We start from the raw sequence: 24,778 nt of genomic DNA, 5'->3' as shown, positions 1-24,778 counted from the left end.
CTTCTAAGTGTTTGTATTCATGAATAAACAACATTTATGTGCCAAATAATTCCAGTAGAAATGTGTAATTGCTGAAGAATAGACAAAATAGGCATCATGGCATTCCAGCCAGGTGTTGGGTCTTTTCCAAACAACAGAAAAATGCTGTCCCACATGTGCTTATCTGTGTTGGTGATTTTCAGGGTGATCATTTTCAGCTTAGATTGCATGATGACAGATTAAGTTAGATTTACATGTATTCGACCGAATCAGGGCCCTGTAACACAAAGTTTCGCAATTAATCATGTGATGAAATTGCCTATCAAGATCATCGTTTCATGCGCATTTTGCTAAGTAGACTGACCACGAACCAATCAGGATTGTTCTTTCAAATGGGTGAATGGCTAACCTTTGTATTAAAGGGGGCAGATCTACATACACAATGATATGTTGACTACTAATCTTGATTTCAAAGCCTTTGTCACGATGACAAATCAAGAATTTAAAGACTTTTCTCATGAAATAATTGTTTGCTGCAACATTACTAAAGGTACTTGAGAGAATATTCATCAAAGTCTTACTGATATAATCTGAATGCTTGCAAAAGTCTTCATCCGCTCCATCAGGTTCGCAATCCACAAGGAAGTCACATACAAAAGCATCAAGGAGGCATGCATCCTCGTTGGGGCATTTGAAACAATCTTTGAAAAAATATGAAAATGAAAATGAGAAAACAACACCTGTACTAAAAACAAAAAGTGTTTATTTCAGACATCGTATTCTACTTGGAAACATGCATATCAAGACACAAGAAGAAGCACCTGACATGGGAAAATATAAAACAAAAAAAGTTACAGTTTGAGGTTTCTTTTCATTACTTTTCATAGTTTAACCCTGTATACATGTAGCTCAAAAAACCTTCTGATGCACTAACATACGTGCATCATTTGTATACTGACCATCACATTATGACATTCCAGACACACCAAAAATTAAATACCACCGAAATGAGCGACATTAATGACATTTCAAAACTTACCACAATCTTCTTCATCGCTACCATCTAAGCAATCTGTTATGAAGTCACACACTGAGTCATTGGAAATACAGTTACCATATTCAGGATCAACCGTTCGGCATAAAAATTCATTGCATTGATCTGTGACAAAAACAAAAAGAGATTGATTGATATAGTTTTTAGTCTTTAACAACAAATAAACACATCAGATTCTGCTTCTCAGACAATCACATTTAAATAAGAGAAATTTTTCTTCTGATCTTTAAAAAAAAATCATAGGAAAAGCCATCTAAATATTTTGTAAAGGGTCAAAAGTGGGAATGATAGTCAGGTAAAATCCTGATCTGAAATACAGTGTCGGCCGCAGGAAATGTCACACCCATGCCCGCAAATGCCCTAGAGCTTTCCCTCGTCTACCCGAGAACATTTGAGGGGAGAGGACGAGGGTGTCGGCCCGCACGGGAAAATTGGCCGCGTCCGCAAATGGCCATGCCCGCATTTACCCTAGGGCACACTAGCAGTAGGCTTACTTCGGTTCTCTTCTGATAGACCATCATCTGACTATGTTTTCAATAGTAGCATGATCGGAATCTGTTCTAGATTACATTTTAGACATTAAATTATCTCATTCTTCTTAGAAAATCAGATTAAGCACGAAGGCTTTCCCTAAAATATCATTATTTTTTGTTTTTGCAACAGTGGTTGTCGATTACAATCCGATATCGGCATGTTCTTTCGACATTAGTCATGCACGGAGGGTTAAGTTCCCACTTATCATCATTTTTCCTTTTTGGGTATTGATATTTTAATACCAGTATCAATCATATCCGGAAGAATGGAAAAATGGGAAGGGGGAGAGGAAGATGGTTATAAATTTAGGAGAGCGGCATAATTGGAAAATAGACAATTATCTCATGCAACTTAAATAGTTTAGCTCGCTCTTTGCTCTCGCAATGCTTGTTCAGTGAAATACATTATGTTCCATGAGAAACAAAGTTTGCTTAACTATCACCCTTTTTAAATCAATAAACAATTATTTTAGCTGGAATATCAAAATTAGTATTGTTTTCTCCTTTGCTGCAATGATTTTAAAAAAGTACCATTTATTCTTTCAACAAGTGGAATGCCTCTGGCTGTCTCACCTGCATCACGCGTTTCAATATAGCAGCAGTGCTGACTTTGAATACTACTCTAACTCGCACAAGATGTTCAGTGATACATGGTTACTCTTATGTCCACTTTTTATGAACTAGACCAATAAACTTACAGAGATATGATGGTTATTCAACAAAAAACCCCAACATGGCCAAAGTTCATTGACCTTACATGACCTTTGACCTTGATCATGTGACCTGAAACTCGAACAGGATGTTCAGTGATACTTGATTACTCTTATGTACAAGTTTCATGAATCAGATCCATAAACTTTCAAAGTTATGATGGTAATTCAACAGATACACCCAATTCGGCCAAAGTTCATTGACCTTTAACCTTGGTCATGTGACCTGAAACGCGCACAGGATGTTCAGTGATACTTGATTACTCTAATGTCCAAGTTTAATGAACTAGACCAATAAACTTTCAAAGTTATGATGGTAATTCAACAGATACCCCTGATTCGGCAAAAGTTCATTGACCCTAAATGACCTTTGACCTTAATCATGAGACCTGAAACTTGCACAAAATTTTCAGTGATGCTTGATTACTATTGTGTCCAAGTTTCATGAATCAGATCCATAAACTTTCAAAGTTATGATGGGAATTCAACAGATATCCCCAATTCGGCCAAAGTTAATTGACCCTAAATGACCTTTGACCTTGGTCATGTGACGTGAAACTCATGAAGGATGTTCAGTGATACTTGATTAACCTAATGTCCAAGTTTCATGAACTAGGTCCATATATTTTCTAAGTTATGATGACATTTCAAAAACTTAACCTCAGGTTAAGATTTCGATGTTGATTCCTCCAACATGGTCTAAGTTCATTGACCCTAAATGACCTTTGAACTTGGTCATGTGACATGAAACTCTAATAGGATGTTCAGTAATACTGGATTAAACTTATGGCCAAGTTTTATTAACTAGGTCCATATACTTTCTAAGTTATGACGTCATTTCAAAAACTTAACCTCAGGTTAAGATTTGATGTTGACGCCGCCGCCGTCGGAAAAGCGGCGCCTATAGTCTCACTTTGCTTCGCAGGTGAGACAAAAATCATATCATTTTCTTTCCCTGGAAATAGTCATGATGAACGATTACTATCTGATGCTGGAGTGTTCTATGTAGGCACTCTCCCTTCAGCGTAAACAACATTCATCCACAAACTCATGATATCCTTATGATCAGTGAAAGAACTTTCTAGATAAAATATCAAACCTTAATTAAGTTTTAACGGTAAACACAGGGTGAAAAGAAGAAACTACGGCCTATCAACAAAATTTTACAAAATCATTGAGCAGACTTGTATTTTTTTAATTAAAAGTTATTAACATAAGTCCATACATCACAAATTGAATATAGTGTATTTCATATCAATACAGAAAACACCAAATATGACAAACGCAAACAATAAAAAGAATTATGAACATTATTGTCATTTGCAAATTCATAAATCTATATTGGGATCGTCAATACTTTGATAAAACAAATATTTTAAAAACCTAACGAGGGGCATGAGAAGTTTAAAGGAATATTACTTGTCCATGATATTACATAGAAGACGTACCACAAAGTTAAACACCTGCAAAACTGGATGTGTGTTTATCAATTTTCTGTTGTTGTTCTTTTGCTATTGTTAACAGTCCGGCTAGTCTTGTTCCTCACCCACCGCGCCCCTCTCCTTTGATCACATTTGCCTCCCAAATTATGACAGCATGTTCTTAGATATAGGGGGGGGGGGTGACTAATTTGTTGATGGGTAAACAACAATAAGTGAGGACATTCCTACCATTACGGTTCAAATCTTGCCTCTTAAAAACCCCTCCCTTTGAGACCTTTAAAAAAGGAAACAAGTGGAGCGCCTCTGGCACTCTCACCTGCATTACGCGATTCAATACAGCAGCAGTGCTGACTTTGATAACTACTATAAAATAATTATTCAAAAATAACACCATTCATATACTGATACAATACTATGTTCAATGACCCTACATGTAAATGACATTTGTCCTTGATCAAGACTTGCCAGTGATTCTTGATTACCCCTATGTCCACAATTCATGAACTACAAGACAGTATATCCATAAACTTTGAAAGTTATGACAGCAATTTAATGATTACCTCCAACATGGCCAAAGTTCATTGTCCTTTAATAATGACCTCTGACCTTGGTCATGTGATCTGATACTCGCACAGGATATTCAGTGATACTTCATGTCCAAGTTTTATGAACTAGACAAATATGTTCAGTGATACTTGATTACTCTAATGTCCAAGTTTTAAAAATCAGACCCTAAATGACCTTTGACCTTGATCATGTGACCTGAAAGTCCGGCAGGATGTTCACTAATACTTGATTAAGCGTATGTCTAAGTTTAATAAAATAGGTCTGTATATTTTCTTTCTTAAGTTATGACATTTCAAAAACCTTAGGTTAAGATTTCAAATTTGATTCCCCTAACAAGGTCTAAGTTCATTGACACTAAATGACCTTTGACCTTGGTCATGTAACCTGAAACTCAGCCAGGATGTTCAGTAATACTTGATCACCCTTCTGTCCAAGTTTAATAAAATAGGTCTGTATATTTTCTTTCTTAAGTTATGACATTTCAAAAACCTTAGGTTAAGATTTCAAATTTGATTCCCCTAACAAGGTGTAAGTTCATTGACACTAAATGACCTTTGACCTTGGTCACGTGACCTCAATCTCCAGCAGGATGTTCAGTAATACTTGATAACATTTAAGTAACTTAACCTCACGTTAAGATTTCAATGTTGACGCCACCGCCATTGGAAAAGCAGCGCCCACACAGTCTCGCTCTGCTCTGCAGGCGAGACAAAAACTTATACTATGATTTATTTACATTAGTAATCCAATAATTTTTTACACGACAAGAAAGCCAATATAACAAGTTTACGACACAACTTTTCCTTTAAAAAAGTATAGATAAAAGTTATGGCCAATTACCACAGCGTATTATACCACGTAGAAGTGTTCACTGCTAGCTACATACTGTACACTACATAGCTGCCAACCTGAACAAGAACATTTCAGTATTTTCAAGGCTGAAAATCAGTATTTTGGTGAGAAAATTAGTATTTTCACAGGAATACCATAGGACAACACATAAACTGAAACTTTAGAAATCAGTATTTTGTAAGAAACCATCAGTATTCTTCTCTATTTTCAGTACTAAATACGGAAAATCAGTACTACTTGGCAGCTCTGACACTACAATAATGCAATACACAGGGGGGTTACGGGTCAATGCACAAAGAGGTAACTTTCAACTCACCAGTAGGACTTGTAGAAGTGGTTGTAGGAGTGGATGAAGGAATACGTGTAGTTGTAGGACTGGTAGGAGAACTAATTACAGGACTAACTGTAGAACTGGTAGGAGAACTAATTACAGGACTAACTGTAGGACTGGTTGGGGAACTCGTATCGGGACTAACTGTAGGACTGGTTGGGGAACTCGTATCGGGACTAACTGTAGGACTGGTTGGGGAACTCGTATCGGGACTAACTGTAGGACTAGTTGGGGAACTTGTATCGGGACTAACTGTAGGACTGGTTGGAGAACTCGTATCGGGACTGATTGTAGAACTGGTGGTAGGAGTGGTTGCTGTATAAAAGAATAATCAAAGCATGTCAAGTCATGAAAGATGTACACAAATATATCAAATGCTTAATGGGGCATGGTCAAACCTATTCCCCCAGAGAGGATTTCTTAACATTGCTATATGCGGAGAGTTGTGGATCAGTGGACCAATCGCATCATAATCTGACTCAATATACAATGTATACATACATGTACATTGAATGAGCAAAAAAAAATGATCTGATGCATAAACTTTAAGTTATTGTGATCAAGTCTAAATCATTTTTCTATAACAGAAACAAAACAAAAACTCGACACTGAAATGGAAGAAAGGGAAAAAAGAAGTTTAATGAACATATTTCAACTAGAGCTGACGGAAATCAATATGATCGCAGAAGCTGATATAACACCAAGGAACACGTTCCAGCCATTTATTGAGGCATGCCTTAGCAAAATGCACCTGGGCAATCATAGTTTCCATCACATCCAATGGCAGTATCATTGTAACAAATGGATTCATTAAACAAGCATGGGTACAAACCATCTGGGCAAACTGTTAATGAAAAAAATATGGTATATACTCTTGACATATTTTTAAAATTAATTCAACCCTAACATTCTGAAGAAAAGGGCAGATATTTCATCAGAATATAACAGTTCACCATCATAAAAACAAATTGGCAATTGTCAAAAATCTGAATCATATCCAATATAACCCTAATAAGACTGGGGGTCCGCGCCATTCTGGGGGGGGGGGGGGGGGGGGTGGGGGAGCTGATTCAGCCCCTCTCGATAGTTTTGGAGAGCTCCACATACGTATGTCCTCATCACATCCTCAATTCAATGTACATTAGCAATTCCTTTCGTCTATCCTTCTGTGCACTTTTTTTTTAAAACATTTTTTTTACTTTTCTATTTTGATTAAAACCCACTTACTTGTGTGATCTTAACAACTTTGTCCTACCTGAACAGTTCATTTCATCCTCTCCTTCAATGCAATCTTCGACGCCATCACAAACCCAACCAGGATCAAAAACACAGTCATGAAAGGATCCAGATGGACATTCAAAGCAGGTAGCTGAAAAACACAAAAAACACTAGGAAAATGAATTCGAATCTGATCTGAAAGTTGGCATTCCCGTATTTCCATGAGAAAATGCATGGATCAATTTCTTAGCCCTAGAAAGATTAGGCTATTACAACGCCTCAGAAGACTGGGGGGTTTAGCCTTCCCTTATGGTCTTCGCCGTTGATCCCATGATAGCAACGAAAATCAACACATGAGCACATAACACGCCCGCCTGTAATGCGGAAAATGGAGTTATTGGTCAAGCAAGAAAAGTGGAAGGTGGCAACTTCACCTTTGACCTTCTGACCTCAAAATCAATAGGCTTCCTGGAATCTACATGTGCGCTAGTACATGCACACCAAATTATATGAGCCTAGGTTACGTTAAACTAAATTTATCACGTTAACAAGGATTCAGAAGGGTAAGATGAAAACATGACAATATGATCTTGACCTTTGACCTTTTGTCCTCAAAATCAATAGGCTTCCTGAGATATACACTAGTATACACACTAAATTATATGAGCCTACATGTACCTTAAGTTAAACTACAGTTATCCTGTTAACAAGGACTGCAGAAGGGTAAGATAAGAACATGTCACTGTGATCTTGACCTTTTGACCTGAAAATCGATGGGCTTTCTGGAATCCATACTAGTATTATACACACCAAATTACATGAGCCTATGTTAAGGTAAACTAAAGTTATCGCGTTTACAAGGAAAAGTTAATGGACAGACAGACAGATGGACATCGAGCGTGTTACCATAATAGGACGGGCGTATAAAAAATTGTAAGAACAAATTCTTCGGAAAATCTAATTTCTGATTATTCTTGTTTTTCAATGGAAATTGTCAGGGACTTTTTTTCACTTCAAACAAGATAAATGAATTGAGTTTAAAAATGTTACACAGAGGATTTAACTCGAAAAAAGTTGAGGGGGGGGGGGCTTAAAACTGCCCCCCTTCTAAACTACGGCTATACACAGTATTTAAAAACATGCAGGATTTCATGTAAAGCATGTCCCGCAAAAAATGTTGTTCTGATCTTTACACCCGTAATCTAAATTTCAGTTTCTACAACTGGACAAAAACTGTATGTGATATGGGGGGTGCTTCACAAAGATTTAAGGATGACTTAGAGTTGCACTTAAATGCCTTGTTGTGTGCGGTATAAAAGGCATAATTGCATTGGTCAGATCATGCAAATAGGACGTGCACTACTGCGTATCGATCAATAAGATTGCGCGTTGCATTTCAGATGCGCGTTAGCATTTAACTGCAATTTAAATCATACTTCATCTTTGTGAAAACCCCCATGGTCCAATAATCACAAAGATATGAGAACGTTTTCATAACACATCTGGAAATCCCTAAATCCAAGTTTTATGCGTAGTCAGGACAAGAACTGGCCGTTGAGCTGTCCTTGACATGGTTAAACATGCACAGACATTTAACAGACTCGATCCTCAAAATATTACAAATTTATGTTTAGGTGGAGATAATGCACTCCCCCCCCAAAAAAAAAATTATTAATGTTCAGATTTGCGCTTACTGCAATTCACTTCATCAAACCCGTCTTCACAATCATCACTGCCATCACACACGTAAGAAGGATCTATGCAGTCTGGTTCTGATGGACACTGGAAACAAGGGGGCTCCGTAGCTGTAGAAAAAAACAAACAAAGAAAATGAAAGAGGGTTTGGATCCACCGGTAAATCCTAATAAAGTCATTCTCAATCACAAAGGGTTTTATGATAAACAAGTGGAGTGACTCTGGCAGTGTTGCCTGCAATATGGCAGCAGTGCTGTCTTTAAAAACGGCTATTGAATTATTCCCAAGAGGGGCCACTTCCATTGACGAGTGGATACCATGTGCAACCATGGGGTCTCGAAAAGCACCCTAAACACGTTTTTTCCATATTCTGAAAATGCACCCCTTAACAAGTATTTTTGTGTGAAACCCTACCCTTAACAAGTATTGGAAACAAAACGATACTCTTGGCAAGTATTTCCTGAATTGAACCCCTAAACAAGTACAGCGATATTTCAATTGTTATGCCACGGAAGACGTCGGTCGTCGGTTTTACCTACATTATTGGGTATACAGCCCCACCTCCCCACACCAAATCGTACTCTATACACGCTAGTGTTGACTCTTGGGGCAACAAGTACATCCTTTATAAAATATTTTAGTCTTAAATTTTTATACCCTCGCAGATTTGACCCTAAACATGTAGCTTTCCTATCGAAAATGGATTCCCTTTTTTCATTATTTTAGTGTTTTTGACACCCTTATTACGTTACGTATGTAACATGCCCTATCTTGAAAAAGACATCCTTTTTACGTGTTTCTTTGGTCGCGCATGGTATCCACTCGTCAATGTATGGCCCCCATGGAATTATTCACAAAAAACACCAATCATATGATATTGAAATACTATGTTTATTTATTTTAAATGACATTTGACCTTGATTGTGTGACCGAAGACTTGTGCAAGACGATCATTGATGCTTGATTGCCCTTATGTCCACATTTCATGAACTAGAGCCATGCACTTGCGAAGTTATCATGGCAATTCAAGAAATACCCCCAAAGCGGCCAAAATTTATTGATCTTGGTCATGTGACCTGAAACTCATGCAAGATGTTCACTGATACTTGATTGCACTCATGTCTAAGTTTCATGAACTAGATCCATATACTTTCAAAGTTATGACATTTCAAAAACTTAACCTTGGTTAAGATTTCGATTTGATTCCCCAAACATAATCTAAGTTCATTGACCTTTCATTATCCTCAGGCTAAGAATCGATGTTGACGCTGCCGTTGGAAAAGCAGTGCCTACATGTAAAGCCTCACTCTGCAATGCAGGCGAGACAAAAAACAAGATTATGTAATATGTATATACACACATTTATCATCTATCCTCTTTTTTCTTCATCCTTGTATTCTTACATCACATCCATATTCCAGAGCTGCCAAGTTGTATTTTGCATTTTCAGTATTCTTATCCCCCCAAATCAGAATTTTGACAAAAAATCTGTATTTTTACCGTGTGAGATAATTATGCATGCATAATTGCAAACTTCGATCACTTCTTACATTTTGCGCCCCACACGAGACCAAAAGCTTCAGACTCTGTATTTTGGTTGTTCCGCTGAACTGCATTGGCTCATTCACCAATACATAGACTGAAGAGCTTGGAGGCCCGTACATTCAGACAACGTATTAGCTGTAAGGTTAGATCTAATATTCGGCGGAAACCAGATTTTCTGATCGTTTCTTTGTACATAAAATGTCACATTATGAAAAAGAAATTGCATCCATATTTACGGGAAAATGTGTGAAATTCAGATATATCCTACCTTAACTGCAGTTACCGCTAATTCCTTTCAAATGATGATCGAAACATTGTCATCTTTGATCCTTTCGTTGGTCAATGTAAGTTGCCATCTTGGATGACGTATTCATCCTTAGAGATGTATTTACCAGTTGCTATATATATATCGCGATTTGAGCCACTACTTGTAGATGTGTGTGTGCCATAGAGAAATATAACTAATAATTAGTATACATCTCTATGGCGTGTGCTCGGAACTTGTCACTCGCATTGATTCGCCAGGATATTGAAAATTCTAATCGGAAAGCCTTGATGAAAGCACAACTCATTGAACGTAGATCGCAGCAGCACACGGCTGTAATTTTTTCATTTCCGCCCGAAAGCTCCCAGATGCTATAGTGGGGTGAACAATACCTTTTCTTCTCTAATTTGTTTTTTCCCGTATATTATCATGAAAAGGCGTACTGCCGTATTTTAAATTGATTTCCATATGAAATACGGGAAAATCGTACTACTTGACAGCTCTGATATTCATCCTCTCCACTATCAAGACACTGAACTTCACCATCACATTTATCATCTATCCTTCTCTTTCTCCTCCATCCAAGTATTCTTACCTTCACATCCGTATTCATCCTCTTCACTATCAAGACACTGAACTTCACCATCACATTTATCATCTATCCTTCTCTTTCTCTTCCATCCTAGTATTCTTACCTTCACATCCGTATTCATCCTCTCCACTATCAAGACACTGAACTTCACCATCACATTTATCATCTATCCTTCTCTTTCTCTTCCATCCAAGTATTCTTACCTTTACATCCATATTCATCCAATTTACTACCAAGGCACTGAACTTCACCATCACATTTATCATCTATCCTTCTTTCTCCTCCATTATAGTATTCTTACCTTTACATCCATATTCATCCAATTCACTACCAAGGCACTGAACTTCACCATCACATTTATCATCTATCATATTCTTTCTCCTTCATCCTAATATTCTTACCTTCACATCCGTATTCATCCTCTTCACTATCAAGACACTGAACTTCACCATCACAATAGTCATCTATATCTACGCAGTGCAGAGAGGCAATGCATGGCATGTCAGGACTCCCACATTCTGAAAACAAAGTAAAAAATAATTTGAATAAGAGTAGAGTTTTCCAAAAGGAGCTAAATCCACTTGTAGCATTTTCTTGTAAATCAAGGCTTTTTTAATTCACCACTTTCCCTTATCCAGTGCTGTTTTATTTTGATATATATGTTAGTTCCTCTGTATAAGATTGATTAAATCGTGTTTTTTTTTAATCTAGCATTCAATATCAATTTTTTGAGGTTTTATCTTTCATGGATTCAGCTCCTTTTGGAATAAAACCTAAATTTGTTGAATGGCCATTTTTGCCATTTTAAACATCTTTGATATGAGAAAAGATGTTTTATTCCCAAATGAACTAGAAAAAAGAAATCATAAAACCAGGAAAACTCATTCAAATTTTTCACAGATGATGTGAACTTGTATCCATAACATGTATATACAAAAAAAATCCATACCTTATTGTTGAGTAGTGATCTTAACACATTTTAAATTACCCAATAGTGGATTTAACTTATTTTGGAATAAAACTGTTTTGAATTTAGCCCATTTTGGAATCAAGCTCTTCATGTAGTCTTAAAATGCTTGAGTCCTTCAAATGTCAACTAGAAACCTATATTTTCTTGAAAATTATTTGTGATTAACATGTGGAATATCTTGGATCAGATCATCACCATGCATCAATCTTCTACATGTACAGTAGATTGGCAATCGAGAAGGCATGATAGCTCAGTTGGTGGTGCAGGGATTCTGGATTTCAGTGAGCCAGGTTTGATTACTACATGTACTTGGAGAACTAATGTCCTTCGGTAAGGCATTTATCTTCGTTACCAGGTCACTCTGAAGGAACGTACAACCTTCATTCCTCTGATTGTTTGCTTAGAAGCATCTACAGGGTGTATGCTTTCTTAGGTGACCTGTCAAAAGCCTGTGTCACGTCTTTTGACAGGAATCTCACTACGAAGGCACTATGCATCTTTTCATGGCAGCTTTCCTGCATTGCACTTTGTTCTGTCTTTAATGAAGTGTGCGAAAAGAGGCCGCTTGGAGGTGCATTCTTTGGACAAGCTACATGTACATGTACCCAATAGCAATAAGGTAAAAATCCCACCACCACCTTATACATGTACAAATCATTCATATCTCACCAATAGCTGTGACTCTGAAAGTCAGATTGAAGGTACCAGCAACAGATTTTGGAATTGCGATCAGAAGATACCCAGTATTGGACATTAGGGTAGATTTTGCGCTATAGCTTTCCAAATATTCATATCCATTCACATATAACAGGGTTGATTCAATGAATGATGGGTCGGTCCCATATCCAGCCGAGACACGCACAAGTTCCAAGAGAGGTCCGGTCAGATTGATTGTCAAATTCTGTAACATGATATGCAGAAAGAGACAGAGTTTTCAAGATAAATGTAGTGGTTTCACGTTGCACCATCTTTCATGGGCATATGTTGGTCGTGGAATGGATCTCCTACACTTGATGTTGCTCAGGGCTGTGAGTGGTCACAAATAAAGAGATCTGAAAAAAGCTGAAGAGTATTGAAAAAATTCTGAAATAGAAAGAGTTCCCATACTTTTTGTACAGAGGAAAGCCAAATATAAGCTGAAATTCAGCTAAAAAATTAAAACAAAAAATCTAAAATCAGATAAAAATCTGAACTCTCTCACACCCCTGGTTGCTTCAAGTGCAGTCTCGTCTTTAAGAAAATGGGCTAAAGTTGTACATGTACAAGCAGGCTATGCATATTCTCTCGGGGTGCCGCATGCACGATTCCTTGCAGGGTACATGTCTCTGATTGGCTAGATACATGTAAGTCATGTCACACTCACATATGCAGAATGAGTGACCGAGATGCGAATGCCAGTGGCATTACACATAAGGGGCTGCAATACAGTGAAAACCATAATTGCTGCCAATGTCCATTCCCACCTAAATGGCCAATGAAAGGCAAAAGCCACCATCGTATAGCTCACATGGTGAGTGGATGCTTTAAGACATCACAGTAGGATTCACACAATAGTGTGAGCTACATGTACATGTATTGTGTGGGGGATAATTAGTCTTAATTGGCCTCTTTGTAAAGAACGTAAACCAGATATTGCTAAGTTGCTACATGTACATGTATGTCTTGAGGGACAGCCTTATATTCCTTAATCTCCAATGCTTCTCTGGCTCTCCGCTGATGCCAGAAGGGGACATGGGTGACCAGTTAACAAGATGACCTTTTTAGTTTTAATCATTTGACAAGATCTCATCCATCATAATCTGGGGAATATCATAGATTTTTTTTGGAAAAAGATGGCAATGTCCTGTGGATTTGCAATCATCATTATAAAACTGGTGTCCGTTTCATAAAACTTGTTACAATAATAGTTATAAGCTACTGAAATTCTTCAATCTGACTGGCTGACAATATATTTGTTATGGAAATTGTGCATTTGTTATCACAACAATGAAAGGGGAGCTTCAATAGTCATATCAATATCAACTAGCAAAGAAATCTCAAACAAAGTATTAGATTCACTGCATTTTATTGGAAGGAAATACATCAGAAATCAAAAGGTTTTAAAAAAGAGGGGGGAAAATCGCTTCTGTGTGAATATTTTTGGCAGCTACTAAAAAGCATTAAAGAATAAATATTGACCTGTATCTCCATAAACAGTGTAGATCCTTCTGGACTTTCAAAGGCATAGTGGGTGAAATCATAGAATTCGCTTGCTGGAGTATCACGACCATCAAGAGTTCTCTCTCTTACAAACCCTTCACTGAAGTTTGTCCAAACGCCAACTTGAATGTCATTGTTACCTAGGGAATGGAATTAGACAAAGAAAGGAGAAAGGGAGAAAGGGAGGGAATAAGACAGACAGAGAAAGAGGCCAAGAGAAAGAATGTGTGTGAGAAAGTGAGAGAGGATAGAAAAAGTTGTAAAAAGTTGGCTGTATTACATGAAGGTTAATTCCAATGTCTAAATAAACATCTGACAACATTTCAATAGTATGACATTGAGCAAGAAAGATGGTTAAAGTGTTGAATAAGATTGACTAAAATTGATCCGATAAGTGCTGCATCGGTGCATACATATTGAAAGAAAAATAAGTTTTTTTTTATTAAAGGTCAAGTCCACCTCAGAAAAATGTTGATTTGAATCAATAGAGAAAAATCAGACAAGCACAATGCTGAAAATTTCATCAAAATCGGATGTAAAATAAGAAAGGTATGACATTTCAAAGTTTCGCTTGTTTTCAACAAAATAGTTATATGAACGAGCCAAATACATCCAAATGAGAGAGTCGATGATGTCACTCACTATTTCTTTTGTTTTTTATTGTTTGAATTATACAATATTTCAATTTTTACGAATTTGACGATTTTTCCTGAAGCACAAAATGTTAAAATAATGGAACTCCACGTGTTCAGGGAGGAAGGAAACTTCATTTCACATGACAATGACGAGAAAATAACAATATTTCATATTTCATATAATAAAATACAAAAGAAATAGTGAGTGAGTGATGTCATCAACTCTCTCATTTGGATGTAACTGGCTCATTCATATAACTATTTTGTTGAAAATAAGCGAAACTTTAAATAGCCATAACTTTCTTATTTTACATCCGATTTTGATGAAATTTTCAGTGTTTTGCTTGTTGAATTTTTCTCTTTTTATTCAAATCAAGTTTTTGTTGGGGTGGACTTGTCCTTTAAATAATTTTATACAAGTACTACAGTATATATATACATATATATATATATGCATAACCAAATACAATAACCAGAAAATAAACTTACTGATATACTCAGAGTGTCCGCAGAGTTCTTCTGCCTCATCTTCCCCATCGGGACAATCGTTATAGTAGTTACAAACTTGAAGGTCAAGTAAACATTCCGAAGAACCAGGACAAGCAAAACATCCTAAGAAAAGATACAAAAACAAAAATGTTAAAAGATAAACTCATAGCAGTTGCAGGAAGCAAGGGTCCTCGGAACGGGCTTCGGAACTACAAATGTTTGTGAAAACGGGGGTCCTCTGAACGGATCTCTGTATCTCTGTGAGTGCGCATGCATCCTTATGGAACGGGCAATCGTGCCTGACGCTGCTAGCGTGGCCTCCGCCGGGTGCGCTTGCGCTTAGGCGATGGTCGAAAAAGCGCTCTACGGCCGCTTTTCACCAAAATTGCAGCTCCTTGTAGCAGATCAATGCGACTGGAATGGCGTAACGAAAAATATGCGAAGCTTTGGAGCGGATTTCTTTCTTCTTTTTTCTCGATAAGAAGAAAATGCTACGCCTTGGAGCGGCTTTCTTTGTTCCTTTTCTCAATAAGACAAAAATACTATGCCTTGGAACGGAAATTTGAGTGTAAAAATGGGGGTCCCCTCCGCCGCACATACCCACTATTTATTTCTAGTGCACTGTTAGCGCCATTAATGTTTCTGTGTGGTCAGTAAAGATCATTACCACTCTCTTCTATTTATACAGGTACTGTAAAAGTTTGAAGTTGATTTGTCAAATTGTGCTTTGGTTATTAATTTCAACTTATTAACAAACCTTATTCATTTCCCTTCATTCACATCATGAACCTTTTTGTTTCCCAATATTTACAATAACCGTAAACCTCTTCGCAATTTACAATAACATAAAAAATAGTTATACATGTAGCTGTATATTATGTAAATAAGTAGTATACCAATTCATTTGCCATGGATTTTCAATTAATTGAAAGAACTATATGTATATATGCATATGTACATCTATATACAAAGCAAAATAATAAATTGAAATTTAACTTTGTAAGTTATTGTAAGTTTTACTCATTTTTTTATAATTAAAACTACAAAATCTTACATTCATATGTTTGGCAGCAATAATTATTTCAATAAACAAATATCATATTTTAATTCAATATGACACAAGCAAGGATCCCATGACCAGGGTAATAATATATCTGTAAAGCGCTAACAGATGTTGTTCTGAAGTATTTAGAACTAGTGTATAAATGCAGAATATCATTATTAATTTACAAACTGAATTATGACAACACGTCCCAAGAAGAAAGGTGACATAAAGAAATAAAAGGAAATAAAATGAGAAAGAACAATCTAACCTGTGCAGTTGTATTCATCAGTACCACCTGGACAATCGTAGTTTCCATCACATCCATAGACAGTATAATTATAACAAGACTCATCAGTGAAGCATGGGTAAAGGCCATTTAGGCAACCTGTTGATGAAAAACACATGCTATTAAAGCTACATGTACGAATCATAAAACACTGCTTTACCATTTAATGGAAAACGATCTGATATTATTTAAGCCTTTGAATTATTCAGCATTTTCCACGACAATTCCGCTTTTTCGCCCATGCCGCTCACTGACATTTCACTTTGAAGTCTTGCACATTTTTTAGACCAAATTCATGATGTCCGGGTATGCGGTCCGAAAATTACGCAACATTACATAAGTGCATGTTAGACCCAAACTTGCTTCAAAATGTGATTTTATGTACAAAGTCAATGTAAATTGAATTTTCCCACGTTATTCATATCTCATAAAGTAATGATTTTTTTTTTACTTTCATCAGCTGAAATTGCTTTTGGCAAAATTATAGAAGGTTCTACTATAAATTCAGTGAAAAACATAAAAAAAAATGTGCAGAAACAAAGAAATACATACATGTACAACTATAAAATATTTAAGAAATTAACTTTTAACCCAGGATTTTTTTTCACATGCAATTGAGAATATTTACACCAAAATTTGCACTCTATGAGCATTCTGTATGGAAAATGCATTATGTATTACTGATTATGTGTTGAATCAGAAATGCTTCCTAACATGCCATGAATTTGAATTTATTTACAAACTTAATTCATTTGGTATGAACATTTAGTTTTACAATATATACAATGATAACATAAAGTATGTTACATAAATTAGTAATACATCAATACATTTTCCATACATTTCCAATTAATATACACACCTATATACAAAGAGAGATTATGTATTGAAGTCTAACACAGAAAGTATAGCATAATGCAATATAATGAAACAAAATATTTAAGTGATCTATTCACTGGACACAGAATAATGATAAACTGATACATTTCAGCTATTTTGTCAAAAATTTCCTTTCAGTTGTGTGTACATTACATTTTATTATTGTGTGATACTCATCCCCAACCCTTCCTGATTTACAACTATTGAATGATGAAATCCTGACTGAGCTTTACTTTGAAAGAAAATGGGAATTGACAACATGGAATACATGTATGGTACAATTTTGGGCAATGGTGTTAAACTGCATTTTACTGTATGTCTTATCACATTGAAAATGAACATGAACAAACTCTTTGAGAATTGGTAAATTTCTCATGGTGTCTGAAGTTGATTCTTCTTAACCCTAAATCTCCCGGGGTATTTTGCTTCTTGTCATTCCCAGGGGGAATTTATTCATGAAATCATACTTTTTACTCTGATTCACTTAATAAAGCTCCTAGAATGCTATTTCTTGGGTGAAAATATTGATAGCATTCCTAACAATTGTGAATGAAAAAAACTCTGGTTTCAGGACCGATTTCTAATGTACATGTATTTTATTGTTTTTTTTAAATTTCTTATGTATATCTTTGTTTTTTACTTTTTGTTTTTTATAGTTTTTTGGATGGAAATCGTTCCAGACTTAATTCTGATCATAAAGAAGGCAAAATTAATTATGTTTAATCAGTAAAAGTAGAAATAATGATACATTTATGAATTTTGGCTAAATACGCAATTTGCATTGGATTTGTACATGCAATCACGTGTATGAGCAGTTTTGGGTCTGACATGCACTTACATAATGTTGCGTAATGTCGTAATCACGTACATGTACCCGGGCGTCACAAATTTGGTCTCAAAATTTGTGCGAGACTTGAAAGTAAAAAGTCAGTCAGCGACCAGGTCAAACAATTTTGCACGGCAGATATATTGTGAAAATTGTTGAGGGGGGGGGGCATAATGCCCCCCCCCCTCAACAAATTAGGGTTAAGCCACTATGGCAAGAATTTCTGTCATTTTACAGAACAATAAAAACACACATTTAGCTGTTTTTGAAAAACAGTGTAACTGTTCACCTTGTGCTCATTTAGCAGTTAAGTCATAGGCCCGTATTCTGAAGTCAGGTTTAACTTAAACCGTGGTCTAACTCTGTGCTAAAATTATGGGAAGCCAAAAATTAAAAAAAGTGTGTTCATATTGTATATTTCTTACGTTCACTATATTGTTTCCTTATGCTTTCATAATGAAGAAAAATACTTTAGTTATCATTCCCAGACAATTATGAACAACTTGGGTGTCATATGAGTTAATAAATTGGATGTGTACCATTAAGGATTTGTGCCCCAGTTGGCTCTCCATAGTTAAACTACAACTTTAAGCCAGGGTTCAATTTAAACCCGAGTTCAGAATACGGGCCATAGAGTCAACATATTTATGAGCATCTGCTTCCTAACAACCCTACCTATATCCCATGCTTGGTTTCAACTTGAAAAATCTGTTACACTGGAAGATTTGATGAGGTTTTTTTACCGGGGAAATTCTGATGTTGTGTTTAGAAAGCACGATCTTGCTTTTATTTCAATATAAAAAATGATAAAAGTATTGGTACAAAACAGGGACATATACTGTACAGTCAAGTACAACCACAACATGACCGCCAAGTTGGGTACAAATGCTTTTTTTAAAATGAAAGTTGTAGTATAGGGTGTCTACTTCAAGAATCCGACGGATGCCAATTGGGCACCCTTCGGCATTTCTTACAATTGACGTCATAGGCCACGCCCACTATTTTACATATCTCTTAAATAGGACTTTCACCTTTTACAAAAAAACATATCATGTTTGATATCAAATTAAAGCTAATGAAAAATCAAATGCAAAAACATGTATATGGATCACTGACAATTAGATCAGTTAAAGGTCATTTAAGGTCATAAAAGGTCAAACTGCATTACAAAAGAAAGTAATACATATAAGGCGAAAATATCATATTTTACATACAAATAAGTTTTTATGTATAATAATAATAGACAGTTCTTGTATAGCGCATAACACATTATAAATAACGTCTCTATGCGCTTCCAAAGGACTTGGATATTATTACCCTGGCTTTAGCCCCGCAGCCTTTTACAGCGCTGGGGCATTTCAAGGAATAAATTCCTGCCAGGTACCCATTCACCTCACCTGGGTTGAGTGCAGCACAATGTGGATAAATTTCTTGCTGAAGGAAACTACGCCATGGCTGGGATTTGAACCCACGACCCTCTGTTTCAAAGTCCGGAGACTAATCCACTGGGCCACAACGCTCCACTATTGTATGCATTTGTGCTAAAAGTCAAGACATTGAACTTCACCCTCACATTTATCATCTATCCTTCTCTTTCTCCTCCATCCACATATTCTTTTCTTCACATCCATATCCTCTCCACTATCAAGACACTGAACTTCACCATCACATTTATCATCTATCCTTCTCTTTCTCCTTCATCCAAGTATTCTTACCTTCACAACCGTATTCATCCTCTTCACTATCAAGACACTGAACTTCACCATCACATTTATCATCTATCCTTCTCTTTCTCCTCCATCGTAGTATTCTTACCTTCACATCCATTTTCATCCTCTTCACTATCAAGACACTGAACCTCTCCGTCGCAATAATCCGTATCAATGTCCAGGCAATGCAGAGAGAGATAACAGGGGAATTCAGGACTCTCACATTCTGAAAGAGAGAATATTCTTTTTTTTTAAAGTGGTATTCCCTGAGCATAACCACAGAATTCTCAGAAAAGCAGATTTTAGCTTACTCCTACGGAGCACACTGACATTAAATGGCAATAGCTCAAAGCACTAAACAACTCACAGGCATTTCTTACCCACAATGCAACATTCAGATCATTTATTTATTGCCCGGAAAGCAGTAGATGGCAGATTCGAATCCAACTGGTTCCAATTTTTTCTGACTTATGATCTTAGGATTTTCATTAGAGATCGAGCATACTGATCTTAAAGAAATAGGAGTAATGCCGAAAATTAGTTAACAAATTATAATTTCCTCCTATAAAAGCTTCTTAATTTACTATCTATTGTCCACGGCAGATGGCATTTGAATATTAATGAGTCAGAAAAAAGAGGATCGAGGGTATTTGAATTCCAGTTCATCGTGGCTTAGCCATGAACCAGAATAGCCTGGGGGTTGAGTCACTGCCTGAAAAGCAGTAGATGGCAGGATCGAATCCCACTGGTTCCAATTTTTTTCTGACTTATGATCTTATGATTTTCATTACAGATCGAGCATACTGATCTTATGACTTTAATGACAGATTTTAATTACAGATTGAGCATACTGATCTTAAACAAACAGGAGTAATGCCGAAAATCTGTTAACAAATTATAATTTTCACCTATAAAAGCCTCTTAATTTACTATTCAGATCATTTAATCTTAGAATGCAACATTCTAAACATGTATGCTGATAACAAATATTCCATCGAACGACAAGAATTTTTTTTTTTAAAGATTCCAAAGTTAAACATATTTTATATCATTCATGCCTTACCAATAGCTGACACCCTGAAAGTCATATTGAAGATACCAGCAACAGATTTTGGCATGGCAATGAGAAGATAACCTGTATTGAAAAGTAGGGTAAAGTTTGTACTAGAAGTATAGCTCTCCAGATTTCCATATCCATCTGCATATGCTAATACTGTCCAAATATCTGTTGGGTTGGTAAAGGCTCCAGTAGAGACACCCACAAGGTCCACGAGAGGTCCGGTCAGATTCATTGTAAAATTCTGTAATATAAAGAGAATCAGATGAAAGAATCAGAATCATATGAATTATGTTTCTATGATTACTAGTCTAAAGGGGAGTTGCGAGAAACTTGCGATCAATTGCAGGTTTATTTTTGGTCCCTAAATCAATCATAAGTTCTGAAATAGATTGTGAATTTCTGATTGATTATTATCATAAACAAATATAATTGAAGTAATAGTACATATTAAAAACAATATAGACAGTTCAATGACATTTTATATTACAAATATAGAAGATAAATCAACTGAACAGAGGGATTTGCCAAGAAAAGCAATGCTTGTGTCAAAGGCAAGTCCCTAAACTTAGTTTCAATACTAATTAACAAAGCTATATGTATATACAATAATGGAGACAGTAAAAACAAGTAATCAACAAAAACAAATCCAAATACATGTAAAGCGACTACAAAGAATAAGAGAAAGTGATTTAAATGATAACAATAATAATAATGATAAATTGGATGTATAAAATTATAATTATAAATCATAAAATTTTCTTGCAACATCCCCTAAAAAACACCATTCACTGTGCTTTTTGTAATATTTTTTAAAAATAACAAAGTAGAGAGGTTCAAATTCAGATACAAGATTCTATTCCAAACATTTCTGACAAGACAGTTTTGATTGCCATCAGTCATCTGTTAACAATGCACAAAGTTTTTGTTCTCAAATCAAAGAAGGAATTTCAATCCTATTAGGGTCAAATTTACATTATTATCGTCAAATAATGTAATGCATGAATATTTACCAGTATCTCCATAAACAGGGTAGATCCTTCAGGACTTTCAAAGACATAGTGGGTGAAATCGTAGAATTCGCTTGCTGGAGTATCACGATCATCAAGAGTTCTCTCTCTCACAAACCCTTCACTGAAGTATGTCCAAACGCCAACTTGGATGTCAAAGTTACCTAGTGAATGGAATTAGTCAAAGAGGGGAGAAAGGGAGGGAATAAGACAGAGAGAGGGAGAGGCCAATATCATGAAAAAGAGTGTTGAGAAAGTAAGGGAGAATGGGGAAATATTAAAATATTGGTGGGAATGGCATACAATGACATAGAAAGAAAACGAGAAAGAGATACAGGGAAAAGCAAATATTCATAATTAAATTGAAATTAGTGGCCAAAACAGTGTCTCCCATTTGAAAGGGAATGTGTTATATGAACTGTGCAATATTCAAAGTTTGTTACTGCCATATTTTACCTATTAATATTTGAAATTGTATTGTTTTCTGAACAGGTTTTCATTCCCCAGCATTCCAGTGATCTGCACAAATTTGAATTTTAGATCAAATAAACAGTTAACTCTTTGAATATTGAATTTTGTAACAATGTATATACATGTACTAAATTATAATTTGTGTCAATGCCTACGGTATCTTTCTTGCCAGTATCTCATCATCCATGCATCTCACCTTTTTATTTTCTGTGTTGACTTATATTCTTGGTAAATGTTTATCAGTTACTATATTTTTTACAAGGTTAAAACCAGCTTTGCATCCGTGGTGTAGCGGTCCTGACTCTCGCCTTGTAATCAGAGGGTCGTGTGTTCGAATCCCACCATGGCCTAGCACCCTTTGGCAAGGCGTCAATCCACACTTTGCCACTCTCACCCAGGTGCTAATTGGGTACCAGTAAGAAACAACCGTCATTGTGGTTGGTTTAGCAAAGTTTGCGCCTAACAGGCTGCTTGGAATGCTATGAATCCAGTGACCGGGTAATAATAATTGTTAAGTGCTATGAACAGTCTTAGATTGATAAAGCGCTATATAAATGCCAATTATTATTATTATTATTATTTTCCTATTTTTCGTACACTTCCTTTCCGTTGGTCTTCTTTTCCATATTTTCCTTTCATCTTCCCCTCCTTTAGCTTTTCTTTCCTTTCTGTCTCTTTCCTCTCACTCTTTTGCTTTTTTTCTTTTCTTCCTTTTCTCATTTGTTATATTTACTATTTCCCGTAATCTTGATTTCCTCTCTCTTTCTCTCTTCTTTTTCTTTTCTTTATTTCTGTGGTATTTCTTTACTTCTATTTATATTCCATGGTTATATATGAAATATAGCATTTAATTATAAAATTCAGGTTCAGTTCAGTTCAAGTAAATCTAAAGAGAGCAATTTGTACCAGAAAATTGACCTTCTGACCCATAAATGACAGGGGATCCCATCTTCCTCAACAACGCAAACACGGAATTACCCAAAGATCATTTGAACCAAGTGTTATCAAAATTCAGGCGAGACAAAAATAAACTTACTGATATACTCAGAGTGTCTGCAGAGATCTTCTGCCTCATCTTCCCCATAAGGACAATCGTTATAAAAGTCACAAACTTGAAGGTCAAGTAAACATGATGAAGACCCAGGACATGCAAAACAACCTAAGAAAAGACACAGAAACAAAAATGTTAAAGATAAACTCTAGTAGTTGCAGGAAGGAATAATTTCATGAGAAAGGCCCGTATTCTGAACTCTGGCTTAAATTAAGTTTAAAGTTGTGGTTTAAGTATGGAGAGCCAAATGGGGCGCAAATCATTAACAGTACACATCCAATTTATTAACTTATTGGATACTCAAATTATTCATAATTGTCTGGGAATGATAACTGAAGTATTTTTCTTCATCATGAAAAGCAAAATGAAAAAAATAGTAAAAATAAGAAATGTACAATATAAACAAAATTTTTGAAATTTTGGCTCCCATAATTTTAGCACAGAGTTAGACCGTGGTCTAGGTTCAACCTGGCTTCAGAATATGGGCCAGACTTTAAAATACAGGTTGTTATACCTTTATAGATCTAGATGTAGTAGGGTCAAGTTAACATAATTGTGAGAAGAAACAAAATCAACAGTGAAAATCATGAATATATAAACATACATGTACATTAAAACATATGCATGCATTACGTCAAACCCCTGTTTGGAGAAGGACCACAGTTCAGATTGCAAACTGCGGTTTTATACCCCATTTTACGTTTGGAAATCCCCAAAATCATTTCCAAGCCCTGATCAACCCTGCTTGGCCAGGTAATCCATGCTGTCTCAATTTCACCTCCACAGGCCAGTATATGAGCGTTGAGCCAAGGACGAAATGATAAACAACAGCTGTGCTTTTACATAAGACTTCTCTGCCTGTAGTAGGACCTTTGGAATGAAATTATTGTATTTGATATTTAATGACGTTTTCAAAGGCATATTGTATTCAGAAATCCAATGTTGTTCCATTTTCAATTTCGAACGAAAAAAATCGACCTCGAAATAAGGAAAATAAGCAAATAAAAATGACGGCATGCTTTGCAGGGACCGTGCTCAGCGCTGCGCATGCATCCCATCGTGTGTGGTCCCCTGCTGTGACTGTAAATGCCGGGCTGTTGTTATCTTCGGACCGAGGTCAAGAAACAGGTGTTTTGATACTTAAATTGCTTGCTTGGGGGCATTAAGGGCTTGTCGTACTTGGAGAAGAGAATGGATGAAGAGGGAAACAGGGGTATAGTGTTCTCAAATGGAGGTTTTCGTCATGTGTACCTGTAAATTGTCATACTTCAACTTTATGAAACCTAGATAGATCCTTGTTATATGATTGCTTCTTTGAAATTGATCATTTAATCCATTTTACAACGATGTCATCATTTGTGCAATTTT

General features: G+C 36.1%; 1 protein-coding gene across 1 annotated transcript in view; it reads right to left on the bottom strand.

Moving 5' to 3' along the window:
• The window catches only part of LOC121420125, a 97,756-nt gene that overhangs the window by 12,834 nt on the left and 60,144 nt on the right, over positions 1-24,778 (bottom strand). The window contains exons 25-38 of the mRNA XM_041614662.1: positions 23,396-23,518; positions 21,892-22,052; positions 20,885-21,122; positions 19,928-20,047; positions 16,390-16,506; positions 15,077-15,199; positions 13,932-14,092; positions 12,423-12,654; positions 11,185-11,301; positions 8,381-8,491; positions 6,724-6,837; positions 5,454-5,783; positions 1,019-1,138; positions 561-680 (exon numbers count right to left, since the gene is read on the bottom strand). Coding sequence (XP_041470596.1) covers positions 561-680; positions 1,019-1,138; positions 5,454-5,783; positions 6,724-6,837; positions 8,381-8,491; positions 11,185-11,301; positions 12,423-12,654; positions 13,932-14,092; positions 15,077-15,199; positions 16,390-16,506; positions 19,928-20,047; positions 20,885-21,122; positions 21,892-22,052; positions 23,396-23,518 — 2,187 coding nt within the window. The remainder of the gene's footprint in view (positions 1-560; positions 681-1,018; positions 1,139-5,453; positions 5,784-6,723; positions 6,838-8,380; positions 8,492-11,184; positions 11,302-12,422; positions 12,655-13,931; positions 14,093-15,076; positions 15,200-16,389; positions 16,507-19,927; positions 20,048-20,884; positions 21,123-21,891; positions 22,053-23,395; positions 23,519-24,778) is intronic.

This window comes from Lytechinus variegatus, chromosome 8 (genome assembly GCF_018143015.1).
Source record: "Lytechinus variegatus isolate NC3 chromosome 8, Lvar_3.0, whole genome shotgun sequence".
Lineage (NCBI taxonomy): Eukaryota > Metazoa > Echinodermata > Echinoidea > Temnopleuroida > Toxopneustidae > Lytechinus > Lytechinus variegatus.
The sequence above is the reverse complement of the archived record's forward strand: the minus strand, read 5'-3'. Positions and strand labels throughout refer to the sequence as shown.